The 20,047-nt window shown below is 39.7% G+C and overlaps 1 protein-coding gene across 11 annotated transcripts; it reads left to right on the top strand.

Annotated features, from left to right (window-relative positions):
• The first annotated feature begins 1,484 nt into the window (after positions 1–1,484).
• Positions 1,485–19,866, top strand: Tmep (Transmembrane endosomal protein). 11 transcript variants are annotated; one of them, XM_086992258.1, is made up of 7 exons: positions 1,485–1,914; positions 8,100–8,152; positions 10,258–10,535; positions 10,683–11,540; positions 12,200–12,359; positions 12,524–12,737; positions 17,870–19,866. In XM_086992258.1, exons 3-7 carry the CDS (start codon positions 10,275–10,277, stop codon positions 17,907–17,909), a joined length of 1,533 nt encoding a protein of 510 aa, XP_086848384.1. In that variant the 5' UTR covers positions 1,485–1,914; positions 8,100–8,152; positions 10,258–10,274; the 3' UTR covers positions 17,910–19,866. The 11 variants fall into 11 exon arrangements, 5 of the variants coding, with proteins under 5 accessions (XP_086848384.1, XP_022666753.1, XP_022666749.1 ...); XR_015329768.1 differs by lacking the exon at positions 8,100–8,152 and having other exon boundaries at positions 1,491–1,914; positions 17,870–18,322; positions 18,603–19,866; XR_015329767.1 differs by lacking the exon at positions 8,100–8,152 and having other exon boundaries at positions 1,491–1,914; positions 17,870–18,763; positions 19,081–19,866.
• The last annotated feature ends 181 nt before the right edge of the window (positions 19,867–20,047 follow it).

Here is a 20,047-nt window from a genome sequence, read left to right as displayed (position 1 = left end):
CCTAAGCTTTTTGCGAAGGTTTAAACCAATTTTTATAATATAGTAGTATGGTATTTTTCTTGTATCTTGTATGTTTTTGTGTCAATTTCAATGTAAATTTCAATTTATTACAAAATGAATCTTTTAAATTGAAGATATAATGAAGCAGAAAAAAAAGAATATTTTGGCAGCAAAGGTCGTGCAACTGTATGGGTCTCAGTTGCTATCTGTCTCTTGAAGTAGGGACGACTGAAGATTAAAAACTTTCGTTCTGTTTTCGTGCGACTCGCGCATTAGTTGGTCACGAAACAAAAATTTGAATTTACTAAGTAACATTAATTAGCAGACTAGCTAAAAACTTTGTTGAAGTTAGTTCCCATGTTATAATAACCTGCCAATTCGATTCGACGAACATGGTTTGCTCAGAGTCACCTCTGACTAAAGAGTAAAGAAACCATAATATATTGTAATTTCATATAAAACATGTGGCATAATGTCTCCGTCAAACATGTCAAACAACAAACAAAAAATCGATAATTGTTGATTACACTTTCCTCTAAAATAGCAATTCCCCTCGCTACTTGTCAGCGGTAAGCAATAATAATAGAGGGCTCAAAAGAAGGCGAAGTTCCTCTCTGAAACATTCTCAACTTCTTTAACTATTTTCTATTCGTTTGCTTTTCTTGCTAATTGTGAATGAGTTGTTAAGCAGTTGGTCTGGTTAATCACGATTACTTGAAGTAGTTTCTTGAGTGTACAAGTATGTCTTTTAACTATATAATTAAAATGTAGTACATTGAAGAATTTACTTTTTTTTTTTATAGCATTTGTAGATATAATAGCAACATCCTAATTACTGTTTAAATTCTTTCCCTTTATTTAGAACATCAAGCTTCATTACTCTGTTTTGACTACACACAACTCAAATAATGAGTATCATCCACTGCATCGACATGCGTTACTGATCAATTTTTATAGCGGTAGTAGCCAATTGGTAACTAAAGAAAGCATAATGGGAAAGCGAACAGCATTGCAGATTTGATTTTCTTTATGTAGTTTTGGGAATTATAATTAAATAATTTTACCTCGTTTGAGTGAAACAATTGCTATATATTTTTACATAGAATGAATAATGGTAATGATAATAATTTTAAGCATTATTATCATTGTTATTTGAGGTACGAGGATGATTTACTCGATGAGCAAGTGAGAGACCTGAAATCACATTTGTGCAGTGATCCTGAGAAGGATAAGTTCTTAAATTCCAGTCCCAAAACTGTTTTTGTAATACATTAAAATTAACGTATGCAATATTTTTACACACTATTGCTATTATTTATAATAATAACAATAGTAATGTGCATAGTTGTGTTCCATTATATATACTGAACGATTGTTGTGTTCTCTACGATTTGTTTTAGAATAATAATCAATGGCGTCTTCAAACCGGAGTTATTTAGATGCGAAGATTCCACTTCGTTGCGCTTTTGGATATTTCGGACAACGCCAATATAACGGCGGCATCCCGTCCATTTAGACGCTATTCGACAGACGTCTGGCCGGCCTGAGTGCCAGGGCCAAGCAAACTATTCTCCAGCGGTAGGAGAGGAAGGCGAATGTGTCGTTTCTAAGCTGGGACTGTTGTAAGGAGCAGCAGCAGTACTACAGCAACGGTGGATAGCAGAGAAGGTGCTGTGTTTCATTTCGTCGATGCTGGTGACTAGTAGCTCACGGATACGAAACGAAGAGGAAGATCTTACAAAGTGAAATTTGTGTTCTCACTTTGTGGCGTTAGGTAGTGCTGCTGGTTAAATAGGCGTGTTTCATTAGGCAATGAACAAGTTCCTGGCCTATGCAGGCCCCAGCTACGTGCCTGTATCAGGAAATCCTCTTGCACCGTAGCCGTCTAACACCTTCTGCTGCACATCCTAAAACGTATGACATTTAACGAAAGAGAAGTAGATATAAAATTCTTGTGAGTATAGGATTGAGCCGTTCGCCAATGGTGTTGCAAGTAACGTTGTGAGTCGATAAAACATGTGAAAAAGGTCAATAAGGCTTCGCGCTCCTAGTTTCGCCTTTAGCGTTTTAGGTAGCAAGAATGCAAGACGTCGTGAGTTGACTTTTTGAGTTGGTAGTTTTCGATATAATTTCGAAGGGATGAAGAAATGTATTATTACCCGGAAAGATATCATGCAAGGGGATAGCTAGTCAGCATCTTGAAAGGCTGTAAAAAATTGCATTGTGTTCTCGTTGATTATGCCGAAAGTGGCGAAAACTGAAGACTATACGACACTCAAACATAGCTATAGTTCAGCGTAGTATAGTAGCCTAGTTGCTCTTAATTTCAGATAAAACATTTTAGCTTAATCCCGCTTGTATTTCGCACAAAAGTGACACAAAACATGTCACCAAATTGAATATATGTGTATATATTCAGTTTGAAAGGTACATATATCTTTCATCAACGCCTATCTATTTCATCTCGCGAAGGGGTCGATAGTGCTTATTGAGTTAAGCTGGTCGATTGTTCGTTCAACTGCTGGCCTCCACCCACCAAAGCAACCTCTTGAAAGTCCCTTTACGAGCATCCACCTGTCGCCAGCTGTTACACTCATCTTGCACTGGCTGATACAAGGCGGTGGCCTACTAATCGCTGTTCTGCATTAGCCACTCATGCTAATCTGTTGAACGATCCCACATTTTTCACCAACAGTGCGCATTGCAAAGCGTCTTGCCGTCTGTGTGATACGTTCCAACAGCGTAATCAAACGCTGATTTAACGCCGAGCCAATTCGATTGACTGCGGGCTATCGGTGTGCGTTATCGCCGCCTCCATTCTAATCTGTACCGCATAATATATATACATTATTTTTGATAGCGTGCGGTTAGCGATTTCCGCTTGCTAGACAATCGTTGCTTTGTTGGCGATGAAATTTTGAACCTGCGGGGTTCTCGAGTCAAGGCTATCGCACTGTTCTATGGCTTTGCCCGTGGCAGCGGCTGACCGCGGTGGTCCATGCAAACGGCCGTGGTTGGGTTCATCGCCACTAGCCGCCCATTCGGTTCTGCAGCAGCGGAAACAGTTACCCGAGAAGTCAGCAGAACAACCAGGTAGCCAGCCAGCCAGCCAGCCAACCAGCGGCAGCGTCGCTTTCGTAGTCTGAATCGTCAAATGAAGGCTAGCTATCCCAGTTGCCACTCTAGCAGCGCCGCAACTAGTAGCGCTTCTTCTAGTGCCCCTTTCTGCTTGCAATTTGCTTTGTTCAGCTGTAGCGTCATTGGCACTCATCCCCCATTGCAGCGGAGTCCGCCAGAAGCCAATGCACAGTAGGTGATGATGATGATAAACGCAGCCCATTGATAGCCGCGCAGAGTTCTTTATTCTCCAGTATATAAACGCCATGTTACTTACCCGTATAGATATATTAGCGATGTAGCGTATAGCATTTCAACTCTATATTACCCGTCTCAAAGAGAAAAACATAGCAAAAATAGACGTGTTCAAAATATAGTGTGCATCTGGTTTCCGCAAGGAGGACAATAAACATGAAACAAGGAACAAGAAGATATTACACTGTACACTTTTATAAATCGTCTCAATGGTCATCTAAGAATACTGATGAATTATGGTGCTGTCTCACGTTCAACATAGATAAAAATGTCATTAAGAAAACGCTTGGTTTTTATGATTTAGCCGGTTTACAAAAAGTTGTGTTTCGTCTGGTTGCACAACCGTATAATAAAGTATAAAAAGCCTATTTCTCAACATGCCAGATTTTACATGTCTATAGATAATTGAGCACGTGCAGTGTTTCTAATAGAACGAAAATCGCTAACAATATTTTTCCACGTTCACCTACAAACGGACCACATTATGTGAAGTCTCTGTTATCGGTTTTTCGTACATGTTCGTACCCTAGAGTCTTAACTCAGTCAGACAATCTGCGCACGCCTTTGTCGAGTATGTTTTGCTATACGTGAAAGCGGAGGAGGGTACGCTATGTGCTTCGAGATTAGCTAGCAGTATGGGCAACGTATGGCGCTCCCCGCCACACAGCGAACCCACCAAAGCGGAGAACTCACAACAGCTCGTTGCAACGAAACGAGAGTCGAGCTCTCGATATATAAGTACATAGACGAGCGTATAGCACCAGCAGACATGCAGGCTTTGAATGATCGTGTGACGTGCTGGATAATTTGGCAGTGTAACAGCCTCGACGTTCGCAGCTTCGGTTCTCAGCCCTACCTTGTATCTCTGTTCGCTACCCAGCCAGGGGACAGTTTTCCCTTTGCTGCTGCTGATGCCCTTAGGATAACATCACAACCAAGGCTGGTGACTGGCTTTCGTGCTTGGCGGCCCCTTGGCACATCGACAACGCTGAGCAGACTAGAGTGGTTGTTAGAAGATCCATATCAAGTGATCAATAAGGGTTCCCATATGGCACAGTACTATTAGCGCGTTTTTATTATTTTCAATCTAGATCTATATCTTCATTATTTTGCAGCTATAGTAAGTGATTATCTCTCCATCTAGCCCATATCGTGGGCTTTCACCAAACAAAGCAATTGTTATACTGAGTATAGCGAATATAACAATGGTACGTATAATACGTTACGTCCCAGTAGATGGAACGATCGATAATAGTACTCCGTGTTCTAACGCACTGTTTACAACTCTTATTTAAGGACGTAATTTGTGAAAGATAAGATAATTTGATACCTCTTGTAATCCTTAAAAGATTGTAGCACAATCAGTGCGTTTTTTCTCTAGCCAATATATCATGTACAAAGAACATCAACTGACAAGTCGACGACAACGCACGCGTACGCACGTAAACATGTGCAATCAATGAATTTACTGATTCCATCATTCCCTGAAAACGGTCCCCTTTTGTTGATACACATCAGGCCTTGCTTACGATGGTAATACTAACGTGTAATGTTAAAAGGGCAAATTTGGATGCAGCCCGATGAGTCGTACGATAAGGATTTAAAAAAGTACGAAAGCTGTTCGAAGTTACTGCAGTGCCACTAAAGAACCCAATGCAAGTATTCGACATGAATAACGAAGACTAGATGTCCCAGATGCCACCGCTGGTTACATAGCCGCGGTAAAGTATCGAGCGAGTTTCTTAGTGAAATCTAAAAATTTGTACCATTACAAATCATAGGACATAAAATAGTACAGGGGTTCGGGCCGAACGATTGGACCACGCGTACACCGCTACTGAATCTGTACCCGAAGAAAAGTAACATAAAAGCTGGATGTCATGAGCGCGTAATTGCTAGTATGGTACGTGTCATACCCTATGCCGAAAAATAGGAAGTTTGCCTATTTCGGTGGTAACTTTCGCTCATTATTCCACCCCTCTTAGTTTTGGGTGACTGTGCTGTTCAGCACTTGATCATTAACTGGGGAGACTTAACTTTCGTTTGAGGTAGATTCTAGTTTCGTAAGAATTGATTGTGTGCCTTGATTGGCAAAGCGAACTATAGCGTTAAATTTCAACGAAGAGTCAGTCGTATTCTGGCATAAAAAATACAACAAGCTAATCGGTAAAGTTTGAGTGCAAAGGTAAACATATTTAAGGTCATGAGACTAAATGAAAATCATTTGAAGCTAGTGAATAATAATAGTAATATTATTCTATAAATAATGATTAGCACTATTCAGGAATAATCAGTAGCACCTGCAAATACGGTTACATGATGTCAAATCATAGAGATAGCCGCTTGTGGAAATATTTGAAAGGATGGTAGAGAGCCGAAACCGGTTGCAGAACTTATGTCTTATGGGCTTGACATAAGCCCAGATGTGTTATAAATTGAAAATATGTGGAAAACGAGGGGGTGACTAAAAACGAAGGAACAAGATAAAGAAATTAATAGAACAAGGGAACTGAATGACTAGAAACAGAAACTAGAGTACAGGATACACAACAATCTGCGAGAATCTGCGACGAGGTAATGACAACAAGGCTTAGTTCAATAGATTAATGAGGGAAGCGCAAAGGTATAACAAAGCAACTGCGCCGAACAAAGTCACGACTCCAATCAAGCACCCGGTTTGACCGCGGTTGACCCGGCCTGAAATGTACCTGTCAATTGCATCTGGTCTGTAGTCAACAGGATTCGGAGCTAAGCGGTGTCTATTTTGTCCATTTAAGTTTGGATGTTAATAGTTAATCAAACGCGGTCGCTGTATGGAGCAGTTTACTGTTATACAGGCGGGTACCACACATAGCAACAGCTACTTGCCCATTATATTGTTCAGTGTAAAGTCCTCTCTATGAGTAAAACCTAAAAGACCATGACAGCAAAAGGTGTGCTACATGGAAGGCGTCGCGAGAATTGGACCCTTTCGTCTGTCTACCTACCAGTTCTGTACTTCCGCTAGAAACGTGCTGTTGTGCTATATAATATTTTGAAAACCGAAATCCTCTATTATCAACGTGTTCGCAACAAAATGCTTGCATAAATTCTACCAAAAATAAATTTCGCTTGTTCAACTTTTGTGCTTAGAGAACACAAAAGTTCAAGCGTACGAAATTAACTTTGCGTCATGTTCTTTGAACATCGCTTAACCGCTCTTAGTTGAACTTTTTCTGAACGAATACGTTACGCCTACTCAATGTACGTACTATGATGTTGTTACTATCACTACTCGTAAGATACTATATTGGTTTGGGGGTATATTCGGTGAGCGGTTTTTTCTTCTTCTTATTCTTACGAAAAAAGTTCTGTTGTCACAACATTCCTGTTGTTGCCAGTAAATCCGGGTATTTCTATTTAATGCTGCACAAATTCTCTTTGTGCAAATATCTGTCGCATACAACGACTGCCGATGTCAAACAAGACGATTTTTTTGTACGAGGACACTTAAAAGTGATATTTAAAAGTTAAGTATCGCTTTTTCCATCATAACTCTGTGTAGGAAGCGACGCAGTATCAAACGCAGGTTCTCAGTGCTTACCGGTATCTGCGTTACTAACCATTACTTGATTTCGGTCTCGTGATGACAGGCCACGGAATCTAGATGACGCCCGACATTTCGACTTCTACGAAATTTGTGGATGTCGGCCGTTTCGAGCGTCAGCCTGCAGACGACTCGTTACTGTCTTTTTCGCTTGAAGTGCCAGAAAAACTATAAGCAAGCGTAGTAGCGTTATTCGTGTGATGTGATTACTTCTGTAATCGTGCTTTTGATTATTTGATCACTCCAGTTCGTTCATCGCTGTGACGATTAACGTTATATTAAAAGGGAAGCCATGTAAAAACTCAATCATAATTATTGATTAATCTTATTGTCAACGCGAATTGGGTGACTTCGAATATCAAAAAACCTATAGCAACAATGATTGGTATAGTCGTCAGGGCGACTGGAATACTTGTGTGCCAACCCGAATTGTTCGTTAATAACAACTATTGCATTATAGATCATTAATATGTAATTAAATTGCACATCGAAAAATTCTGGCATCGTCTCGTTGTTATACCTATTTTGTTGATACAGAAATAATCAGTAAGTCTTTATAAAACTATTACACCAACTTTTATTTCCTATTCTCTTTTTATAACCAATTACGGATTTTTTTTAATTTGGTTGTTCGAAAATTGCGCTCCGTTATTAATTTTGGTCTTTAAAAATATTTTGAGATTACATCGACATGACTTTTATTACCTCAAATAGGCTACTCGCAATTCGATTAAAACTTGTTGGGCAATAATACCTACTAACAAATCGACAATCCTGCATGTGAATCCTGTGTTATGTGCACAGCGCAGTATAGAAAAGATTGTTCGTCAACATAAAGATCGTGCAATTTATCATATAGGGAGGTTATTTTGGGTAACGCCTGATAACATATTTCGCCGTACTAACCACAATGGAGCAATGGAATATTGGAGCGTACAGCATGAAGTACTAAATAACATTAAAAAAAACTTTGAAATCTCGAGGTTATATATGCTATAGTAATCGTTCATGTAATCATGGCTTATTGTCGTAAAAAATAAATCGAAAGCGATTTCATCTTGACTTTGTAAACGAATTTGTTAAGGCCATTATACATTTTGTTAATAAAATCTTCACAATTGCTATTTGCCTTTCACAATAGGTTCATGAGCGCTCTAAATGGCCTTAAGCTTGTCATCTGCTCCGAATGATCAAGTATGTAAAGGTTTTAACATGGCCAAATAAAGCAAATAATTAATATAATCACCTTAATATTGTCAATTATACCTTCTCATGACACAACATCGATTAAGTCAGCAATACAAGATATTACATAACCGTGCGTTGATAATGAACAGCATTAGTTAACGACGACAGTCAACTGACGATTACAACATTTGGAAATAAGCTTTCAGTTTTTTTTATATATTTATTTTTGTTTATATATTTATTATGTATATAAATTTATCAAAAAACAGTAGTTTTAATTATTACCCATACATCTAACACAGGTTGGTCTTTTTTATCAAAACGTTAATAAAGTAGACGTGCATGCGCACACAACAGATAACTAGTTGGAAACGATAAAACCTCCATATCAGTCAAGGGTGGGTAAGGATGACATTATTCAAATCTTTATCTCAACCTCACCATAGTTCTCCTTTAATTTCCTTTGTTGGTAGTCAACCATTGTACTGTCAAGAACGTAAAATATCTTTTCGTAACCTTTTTTCAAACCCATAGTGGTTTAGTGCACGCACTCGGACGGAAGTTGTGTCAACGGCCAGGCAGAATTGACGTTGGGCCGCCCAGCAACACACGAACGAAGAATGAGAGCTAGAATGAATCTCCCATCCTTTTAAAGACTCATTGTCATTTGCAAAAAGACACGCTATTAGGGTCTGAACTAACAACTGTACTGTTGCGCTGTTACTACCGCTGATATTGGAGAGATCACTGATAAATATGTAAATAATACGCCGATGACAGTTGTAGTCGTTCTATGATGACGGCCTTCCGCTCAGTTACATCTAAGATTGTATAGAGGAGTAGCCAGACATGGCTTGACATAACCGAAGTATATCCGCATATATTACCATATGGTCAGCTGAAGTCGTTCGAGATGTACCTACACTGTTAACACAAACATGGAGATTGGGACATGTAATATGGAATGACCCTCTATTATGCAAAAATAGGAAGACACCTGACCCCTAGAGTCCTCAAAACTTGCTAAAATGCAGAGGCTAGGTGTAGAATACATCCAGCGTACTCGTTATCTATATATACAAGATTTTTACCTATATAGTTCCTGTTAAGTTAAAGGTTCAGGAACGCTTGCAAGTAATACCTCTTAGCGCTACATTGTCCGTCAAAAATAAACCGGAACCTTTTTGGGAATGTTTTGAAAATAGCAAAATTGGCAACCTGTACAAAATATCAATTAGATTTAGCTTCAGTTCATTAGGTAGTGCGCATACTATGAAGGCTAAACTTCTAGGACCATTGGACGTTTGCCAGAACAGAATATTCTGTTTTTAAATAATTTCATTCCGAATTTCCGTATCTAATGTATAGACTGCTTGATCATAATCTTATTCAAATAAATACATGACGTACACAACGGGCCGAAACAACAAATCCGACTTCGGTAACTGAGACATCTACTTATTGATTGGACTATACATCAATAGTACAAAAGTCGAGTTGTTTGTTGTGTTTACATTCTATGACTGTGGCTGATTCCACTAGGTTTATGATAAAGCCGAAGAATTTTATACGCCGGACGGCAGACCGAAGTGCCATTCGCTGTTAAAAGTTATCAAGAACATCTTCGTTACGGCGGTCTTTGGCATTGTCGACGGTTAGAGCAACATTGCGAGAAATATATTTTATTTTTATATTGTAAAGGATATAATTATTTACCACTGGTTGTCGTCTCATAAACAGTGAGTCTTTGTTTGGCGAAGAAGTGCGGATACAGCATCGATGTATTAAGATTTTGTCATGTATTTTCCGAACATATACTAGCATCCAGTAAAGGTGCAACAAAATTGCAGGCAGAGGTTGCTGTATATCGTCGGTATTAATATTTGCCATGAATGAAGTTATGCAGAAGAGGGTAGTTCGGACTAGGTACTCCTTAAATTGAGAAATAGTTCATTTTTCACGATTATCTTCAGGTATAAGCAAGATACATTAACTGCGATTCTCTATACTAATTCTATTTTACCTAATTTGCGGTGCCGACTATATCATTACTACCATATTGTGAGCCGCCTTCCCACTAAGAGGCCAGCGTTTGGATTCTCTTTTGATAGGATTTTGGTCAAACGAAATGAGCTCAGCTTCAACGGAATCTGTTCTAACAACGTTAGTGAACACAACGGCGATTACCGTATTGAGTAATGACACAGCAACAACTACGACAACAACAACAACAATAGCAACAATCGGTGCTTTAGGTGGAGTCGGTGCGATGGAGTCGACGTCCTCACCAGCGTACGACCAACAGCCGCCCACCTTCCTACAAACCACAGGAGCACAAGCGATATCGGGAGCATTCGTCTGGGCTGCGTTAATCATCACATGCCACCAGGTACATTTGGCAGTATAATTTCACTACATACAGAATGAAGTAGACATCTAAAATAAAGCATAGTAATGAATGGCTTTCGTTGATTGATTGACTAGCTTGCTCGGTGTTCAAAGGGATTAACTGTTGTTTCGTTGTTACCGCTTACAGATCTACCAGCACCTGCGCTTCTATACGCTGCCATCAGAACAACGATGGATCATCAGAATCCTGTTTTTTATTCCTATCTACGGTTTCGACTCGTGGCTCTCCCTTCTGTTCTTCAGAGAGAACTACTACATTTATTTTAACTCGGTACGCGACTGGTATGAAGCGTTTGTGATCTACAGTTTCCTGTCACTCTGCTACGAATACCTAGGAGGGGAGGGCAATATCATGTCGGAGATCCGTGGTAAGGCCATCCAGTCCTCCTTCTGGTATGGGACCTGCTGCCTTCAGGGTCGAACGTACACGATCGGTTTCCTCCGATTCTGCAAACAGGCCACACTGCAGTTCTGCGCAATCAAGCCGCTCATGAGCCTTATCATTCTCATACTGCAGCCATTTGGAAAGTATCGCGATGGCGATTGGAGAGCTGACACCGCCTATCTTTATATCACCATTATCTACAACTTCTCGGTATCGCTCGCCCTCTACGGTCTCGTGCTGTTCTACTTCGCAACGAAAGACCTGTTGAAGCCGTTTGATCCAGTGTGGAAATTCTTCACGGTCAAATCGGTGATTTTCTTGTCCTTTTGGCAGGGCGTCCTTTTGGCCATTATGGAGAAATACGGCTTCATCAAAGACACGCCGTCGATTTTTGGCGGTCATGGCAGTAACGACACAATGCATAGCGCGGTTTCGGCCGGCACGGTATCGGCAGCCTACCAGAATTTCCTTATTTGTGTGGAGATGTTTTTCGCTGCAATCGCTCTGCGTTACGCGTTCCCTGTCCGAGTCTATGCTCACGGGAGTGGTATGCAGACCGGACGCACAGTTACAATGCAGTCGATCTCGTCGAGTCTTAAGGTAAGTGGAATCCATTTGTAGAAAATGGCAACAACAGCGTAAACAAGTCGGCGATAGCAAATGGACAGATTACTGGTTGTCACTTCAGACTCGAATATACTTTGTTCAGAAAATACGACACAGAAAAATATCGAAGGCATGGAACTAGCTATTCAAACCCTCTGCAGGGACTGACCAGGGTTAGAATATGTATCGGCTTATGTCGCCTGACCATTTAACGATATACGCAGTTTACTCTAAAGATTTACAGTAAAATGAAGGTGCCGAAGCACAGGTCAGCGCCGATCAACTATGTTATATGCCGATGCCATCAGTAATACGAAAAAAGTCTAGTTATTAGTTTCGAAATGTTATTGTTTGTAAAGATTAACATTTTGGCTATAGCTGATATAACAAGTTGTGATTAAGGCAAAGTACATATCTGTATAGTGGCTTAGAACCTATCTGTGACACCTGCATACTCGGTTATTGCCACGAAGCCTTGGCATTATATGGCATTTTTACATTTCCACAATGGCAGACTTGAAGCTTTTCATAAATACAAAGGATATCATGAAGTCGATATATTTATTATTACAAAATGAATTGTTATCACTAAACAAGTTGTTTTGAACAGTCGTATATCGTTTTCTACGTCGTCATTGTGTTTTGCCCTTTAGGAGACAATGAACCCGAAGGACATCATGAACGACGCTATTCATAACTTCCATCCGCAGTACCAGCAGTACACACAATATACTGCCCCACAGGGCGGTCATGGACATCATCCACAGCAAGTTATCTCACCTCAACAACCGCCCGCGGCACTACCTGCAACAGGTTTGTTAAAGATAATAATTAATATCGTTAAGTCATACAGTTACATAATTATCACAAATACGTAGATATTTAAAAGACTAGGGTATTATGAGATGTTGATTTATTGAAGCATTTCCCATTTAAATATTCCCACGCAATCGTTTCCTGCTTTTTACTTTCTCCAGGCAATGAGGCTTTAGGTGGAGCGAGTTCAGGGACAGGTTCAGGTCTTGGTGCAGTCTCTGGAGGCTCCGTTTCAGGTGTAAACGCTGGAGGCGCAGCAGGCGGCAGTGGAGGAGTAGCCTCAATAATCCGTTCAGGTATCAACCGCATGGTTGGCCAAAACCCACCGGGACATACTGAAAAGACGACGCTGCTCAGCTCAGATGACGAGTTCCAGTAAGTCTCACTCAGTCATATCGAACCCAGCGGCAGGTGCGTTAAAAGCCAGTCCACTTCCGCAGAAAATAGCAGGCGAAACATGCAGATCAGGCAGAAGCCGCCCTGTTCAACCAACCATGCACAGATTCAGAACGCCTTTGCAGTGCCTGCCTCACTATCTTATTACATCTGCCAGTCTTGAGACGTCGTCCAGTTGCAACCTGGCACATCGATGTTCACTTGATGCGCAAACACGTCTACACGCGTGTAGTAATCTATCATAGAGTATGTTTGTAACAAATTCTGCTCTGCAGCTGCCGCTCGGTGATGCATCGAAGTTTGCGCCTTGCATCTGCCATGAGTAATTAACTCTTCGCACACCTTCAATAACCACAGGTGATAGTGCGCACGTAATGATCAGGGTACCACAGCCGTGACGTTTTAATCTCAACAACAATAGCAGATTTCTTTTAATGGCATTCATCAGATGCGAACTTGTGCTAAAAGGAAAGTATTCCTATGACCTCTATACTACGTACCCTTTTTCTCTATGTTCCTGTAAACAGACAAAACATGTGATGCACTCTAAAGCAAATGTCGGCCGTACTGTGAAGAAATGGCCTTTTTTTTAATTGCTTCTATTGGGCTGATCACTGATGTAATTCACATTTTTTTTTTTTTTTACTAGAAACTGTGCTACAACGTGTGATTAGAATACACGTAAGCCAAAGCTAAAACTGTACTACACATTGAGCAGCTAATCAACAGATTACTGGTACAGATTAACTATTTTACACTTGTTGTCATTTTACAATGAACGCATTTATCAGTTAACAGAAGTACCTGGAACAGTAATGGAACATTTTTTTGACCAGAAAACTTTAAACATCCTGAACATCCTCTCGGTGCTCTTTAATGAAGTTCGTTTTCGAGACGTTTGGCCATTTTTGTTGTTATTGCGGAAACGAGAAATGCGAAACGGTTTCTTGTAGTACCCCTATATCCGAGCATCATATATACTCCTCTTCATTAAGGTAGCCTGCATATGACTATTCCCTAACTCTATAACTACCGAGCGAATGGTGTATTACGCCATCAGACAAGAGCTCTATTAAAACGAGCCGATTGCTGCTGATGTGTGTACGGAAAGCAGAACTGATAACTCGCTTTTAATGAAACCTCATTTGACTAGGTAGGCAAACACCAACGTATGTTATGTATCACGAATGCAACCCTCGGCCTGCGCGACAGCCAGCTAGCTTTCCATACGCACCAACGTAACAGATCAATAGCAATTAATCAAAAAAGCGTATTTTTCTCTTATGATTGAGCGTCAACTTTTGTGACGGCGATCTAAATGTCATTTTTCATAATATATTGACTTTTACTAAAGCGAAATACTTTTGTTATTCAGAAAAAAAAGTGACTGTTACGAGCGATTATCAACTCTAATATCTATCTGTTTTGTCATATTTATCAGTCAACCCTGTTACACTGAAGTGGTCAGTATCATGATAGTTATAATCAATGGAATTAACGATATGATGACAGCTTATTCAGAAATATTTGATCTTAACAAAACTGTTTCTATTTCTTTGTCTATTCTCGGTACGGCCTCAGCTTGCTTCTGCCATTTATTAGGATATCATTACAATAACACTGACAAAAATCAAAGACACACTATTTAGTATAAACAGAATCTAATAGCTGACAAACAGTGTCTCCAACGAAACATTCACCAGTGAGAGCGTACTTACTCTGAAGTAGTAATTTTTCTTGCGGTGAGGCACAGGGGATGCTGACTTTCGGTGGTTATTTATAATTTTAAAAAGATCTTTAGTTAACTCCCTGCTCTCGTACATATACACAACTTTGTTGTCATATTGTTGGCTTGCACTTTGCAAAGCTGGGGCTCGAGTAACGATCAGAAAACATACGATCTTCGTTTTTGTAATACATTTCATTCGAATAACGTATTCACACAATAATATCTATCATCCAGTTTTGTAGATGTTTCTACTTCACGTTTTTTCAAAGATTGTTCCTTTAAAAAAATTTTTTTTCATGGTTCCTATTTAGTAACTCTTTCTGTCTGAGATGTGCAATGTTGTCGGTGCCACCGGCTGTCGTATAATAGTAAAATAACTGAATAGGTGCAACCAGATAATCCCGAAATGCTGAACGTTGTATCCGTAATGTTATCTAGCCAAAGCCCACTTAAAGGACTATGCTGAGGTAATCCTGCTCTGCTGAGTCTATACGCGCGCAGCGAACGTCTCTAAATAACGACTATCAAACAATGATTGATCCCTCCATTCTCAAACAACCATACAGCACTATCCAATGTGTTCGTGGGTGCGCTACTAGGAAAGTTATAATCTAAATACACAGTTGAATGACCTCAGCACTGTTAATCGATAGGCTATAATTTCAGAAAGACCTTACGCTTGATACGATCCTTGCAAGAAAAGCCTTTTTTTTCAGACTATTTTATTCCGCTTTGCGTGTGTGAATGATCATCGCCTGCATGTGTAAACGGGTGTCTACATGAAGTATGGGCGAAGCATGCCTCGTAGCCCTACAGCCGTCGATTTTAACTATCACTTACAGTTGGTTACAGAGCAATCCGATCAATTATAGACGCATCAAAACATTCGTGGCTTTTCGTATCAACAGTGACTGCATCTTGTACTATCTATGTGTCAATAGTAAACGCACGCGTTTACTTCGCGCCCGTGCAAGAACCTCTAAATCTGAATACAATACAATCGCAAAGACAGCAGCTGAACTCGATCTAAATAGATTAGAAAGAGACAGTGCCTACAACTACGAAGTTTTACAACCCCCTAAATTCAGGTCGGATGATGAGTGGGTTTCGCTCAGGAGATAGCATCTAATACTGGCCAAGGACCAGAAAGGCGGCTTGCAGGTCGACCGAACGGGGTTAGACGACCCGTCGCAATCTTAAAAACGTGAGACGGGTTTGGAGCTGCATCACTTCGATCTCTTACACCGCCAGCCAACTGCCTCTCAGCTTTCACATTCATCGTTGCACAACTCACCTGCTTCCTATCGCACTTGGTGGTGGGTTTTACAAACTATGCACGCTTCAATCAAACCAAAACGACTTGAAACTGCTCGATAAATAGGCTCCCGCTTACCTCTACCCTAACACATTAATCGATCAATAGTTCTTGCTACTTTTAATGTGTGACACAATATTAACACTACAGATAATTGGCTGATCTACTACTTCAGTGTCTAACATTGACTCTTGGCAATTAACGATAATCCCGTTGATACTCAAGCCAGTGTTTCAAGGTTGCGATTAATTTGACTCTATAAATATTTCTATCGATGTTTACGTGCCTAAGCACGCGGCCGATCTGACCGCTTTTTCATCATACACAAATACAGGAAGAGATTTCCCTTAAATTTATTAAAAATACACTCCTGTAACTTAAAGAAGGCTGTGGATCCTAAAAAATAGCATGAAGTCGCAAAAGGTTAAATAGAGAAATTTAAATTGAAGATTTTGATGTAAATTGAAATTTACCAGGTTTTTTTATGACTATAATAACTCTTTCTGGTTTCGCCAGTTGACTTTAAATTAGTCAATATTATTTCGAACTCGAGTTGCATAGACGTTTGTAAAAGAAAAACATGGCGTTGAAAAATTGGGATGACCTAGTTTGATTAGATATTTCTAGAAGATGTCCGGAAAGTATTTGACTTCAAGGGAGATACTGGTTGACGTTCATCCTTGATTGGTTGTAGCATCTGACGTGGAAAACGGATCGGTGCGGCGGACTGTTTTCGGAGGAGTCCGCCGAACTGCTCAGTGAAAAGGATCTCTGAAGGCCCTGACAATTTGGTCCCGGGCGTTCTTCTTCTGCGAGAAGCATAGACAAACACTTGTGTGTGTGTTTCAAGCTATAAGAAAAAACTAGAGTGGTAAGCCCGTGTGTCATGTGTGCATCACTTCGCCGGCTTCCTGCAGTTCTCAAACTCAAAGCCTTTACTGAGATGAAGATAAGGTTTTCGGCGACCGGCGAATGCACCGTAATTGAGATATATCAAATTCCCTATTAATTCGATAGATTACGCTTCAAACAAATGGATAAAAAATTGTTTTGGGTTTTTGGGCTGAGCCTCTCATCTTTTGAGACAACACTAGTGAGAGTTAATACTGATGTTCACACGTTTATGGTTCCCGAATAAAGTACATGAAAACGAAACCAGAAAGACAAAACCTATGTAAGCAAGATCCATCGCTGAAAAACGAAAAGGGAAATGTCGTGCACTGAATCCCTTGAAAGGAGCAAGCACAGGCACGGCAAGGTAGCTGTGCCGTGTTTAAAACGTCCGTTAACAATTCAGCACTTTTGCTTAAGTTCGTTTCGCTTAAAAGCGAAATTTAGATTGTTTGATATGTTCAGTAAGTAAATATACTGTAGTATCAACGAGACCTACGTAGAAAGTGACTTTGCGGTAACGGGCAGGTGCTATGTTTTTTTATTTTGGCGGTAACTCAATGTTAACATTATACTGCCGCAGTGGCAGATTGCTGTTTTTAGCAGAGTGAGAGCGTTGACGCTACAAAAAGAGAAGTAAAGAGAGATACGATGCAAAGTCGGACATTGGATCGATGTATGATAGTGCACGTTCGTTGGCTCCATTTAACGTAGATTTCTCATTGAACGAGTTTTTCTCGTAAAATAGCTTTTAGTCTCTACTCATTTCCATTTTAATCCCAGTTTTATCCTACTTGCGACCGGATCGTGGTTCCCCATAAATAGATGTTTACGTTTTGGTTGATGATCCTTTTACTTTCGTTAGGTTTTGCACGCACAGTAGTTTTATTAATAGATTTATTGTAGTATTGACCATCTTATTAGATTATTTCTTTTACCTGAACTTTACGAACGAGTTTCTTTTTTGCACTTAGTTCTATTTTAATTCTTCAATTGATCTTCATTCATTCATCTAACATGTAATTCTGAAGCGCTATTGATGTGTTTTGTTAAACTATATTACAGTACTAAATTAGATTAGAAAATATTTTACGCATGTTTTTACCATGTTGCATTCGTTGCTCAGTCAAGCTGTTAAGTATGTTTCACTCATCGACCACGTTACCTGTGCGTTAGGTGTTCGGCAGAAAATGTGCATGAACCTGAGAGATACTAATGGCGCCACCTGCCTATTGATGGCGGCAGCAACAACAACAAGAATAGCTACAACGACGACGATGATGATGATTCTGATGCTGATAAGGCGGCGGCTGGTGACATTTGTAGCCTCTCGTCTAGACGAATTATTCGCCCCATGCTGTTCTTCATCAAAAGCCTATCCGTCGAACCAGCGCCTTGACTCACTGTCGCGGACAGGTCACACATTTTCAATGGGGCTTTGAATGGAGGTAGTCGACTTGTATCGAATACCTACGCCTGTGCAAAAGTAACAGCGAAACCTCAATCAACGTAGTCACCATAAAAACATTGATTATATTTGGTTTTGACACTGCGTGTCAACCAACAGTACAGTGGTGTACCTACATAGATATATACGTTATACAAAGGGATCGACATATGATTCATTGGGTAAGTGAGGCAAGTCTCTGTCTGCAAGTACACGAATGTATCTGTTTTTGTCTGTTCCGGCATTTGTGTGAATGTGAATATTGGCTTGCATAAACGGCACTCATAAACGACCTCGTCCTTGTCAATAGAATGGATGGAATAAACGAATTGTGACTGAATGGTCAGGAGCGATAGAGAGATCCGTACAGGATGAACCTTTTCTGCCTATTCTCCCCTTATTTAATGCCCTCTGTCGGCTAGATGCTCAAATCCAAGATCGAAAGCCGTTGTATTCTTACAGTTCGCAGGAAAAGGGGTTTGTTGCACCCGAAAGACAGTGTATTCTCAATCTGCTTATACTCACCATGTACCGACCACGCTGATGTTGTATAGAGCTAATACAAGGAGGACACACGGAAGTTTCTATCAGTACTGCTGAAATAAGTAACAGTAAAATTTGAGGTAAACATGACGATGTTCTTATAGTGATTCTTTATCACCATTAACATAGTACCTTACAGTGAACGACGCTGTCAGGGTGTCTCTTTTTGTGAGTTTTATTTAACACCAATAACTATATATATATATATATATATGTACGCACCCAAATTATAATGCAAATTTCCCCCTCGCCTTCTTTTGGTTTTATGATATCAACTTGATTGATTGAGTACTGATATTAAATGATGAAAAATATAAGACAATAACTGCAAGGCTTCCTTTAAAAGTACTGGTGTTCAGTTGCAGCTTTTTCTTCCTTGTTTTTTTTACTGTGTTAGGAATCAGAAACGACAGAACTACTTTTCCAAAACCCGCATGCTCCTTAAAGGAATAGTTGCACTGAGAATGACCGGGAGCTATTCGTGTTAATATGACTATTGATGCAGTACGTATTCGTATTATCAACTGTGACGTGGTAAGCCAAGTTCTGTCTCTATTCTTCTCTAAACTATTGTGGTCCTTCTGACCTCCCAGACACCCACGCGGTACCTATTTACTCTACTAAAAGACAGAAATCACATTGTTTTCGTAATGTTTAGATGGCACGTATTATAATAATTGGCGTCACTAATATGTGGTCATTAATTAGGATATTATTTAATCATGTTTCTTTAAAAGCTCTTGAAAATGCTGGAAAGGTTATAATTCGTAAGAATACTTCGTTCATGTGGCAGAATGTGAGTAGTGTCAAAGGAGTCTGAATATGCTGAAAACTCATTTCTTTTAGTGCAATGTAATGAAGGGTACGTAAGTAATGTAGTGGAATGAAGTACGGGTTGGTCGTCAGTGGGTGGGGAGACGCCGATGTATATATATATATATATATATATATATATAAAGAAAAGGTTCCCGCCTATTTTCAATAATTATCAATTCTCTAGGCCTAAGAACGCCGTCACATCGTAGGTATGCTTCATATATAAAGAAAGAATATCACTTTTCGAAAGTTACTTGAGCGAGTTATATATATATATATATATATATATATATATTTCTTTTCGGTGTTAAGATCAGTGTTGGACAAAACTACTGTGCAGAATAAATGTATTACTATTTTATTGGTAGCCAGCATTGACTTATGTCCCTCTACCTTTCCTCTTCCTGAATGTTATTATATATAAATGCCAATTTTATAAACGGAATGTTATAGATGATCCTAACCCCGAAATAGGACATTTGGCGATTATTATTACAGATAATATAAAGCGTGCTACCTGGAGAGAAATATATATACACACATATATA

Source organism: Varroa destructor, unplaced genomic scaffold (assembly GCF_002443255.2).
Source record: "Varroa destructor unplaced genomic scaffold, Vdes_3.0 BEIS01000006.1, whole genome shotgun sequence".
NCBI lineage: Eukaryota > Metazoa > Arthropoda > Arachnida > Mesostigmata > Varroidae > Varroa > Varroa destructor.
Note: the sequence above shows the minus strand (reverse complement) of the source record. Positions and strands in the feature narration are given on the sequence as shown.

Excerpts from the sequence above, each read along its gene's own strand:
- Tmep (XM_086992258.1), top strand. The coding sequence starts at position 10,275 with ATGAGCTCAGCTTCAACGGAATCTGTTCTAACAACGTTAGTGAACACA. Across the intron at positions 12,360-12,523 it reads CGCGGCACTACCTGCAACAG|GCAATGAGGCTTTAGGTGGA; the intron begins GTTTGTTAAAGA and ends TACTTTCTCCAG. Across the intron at positions 12,738-17,869 it reads AGCTCAGATGACGAGTTCCA|GTGTTCGGCAGAAAATGTGC; the intron begins GTAAGTCTCACT and ends CCTGTGCGTTAG.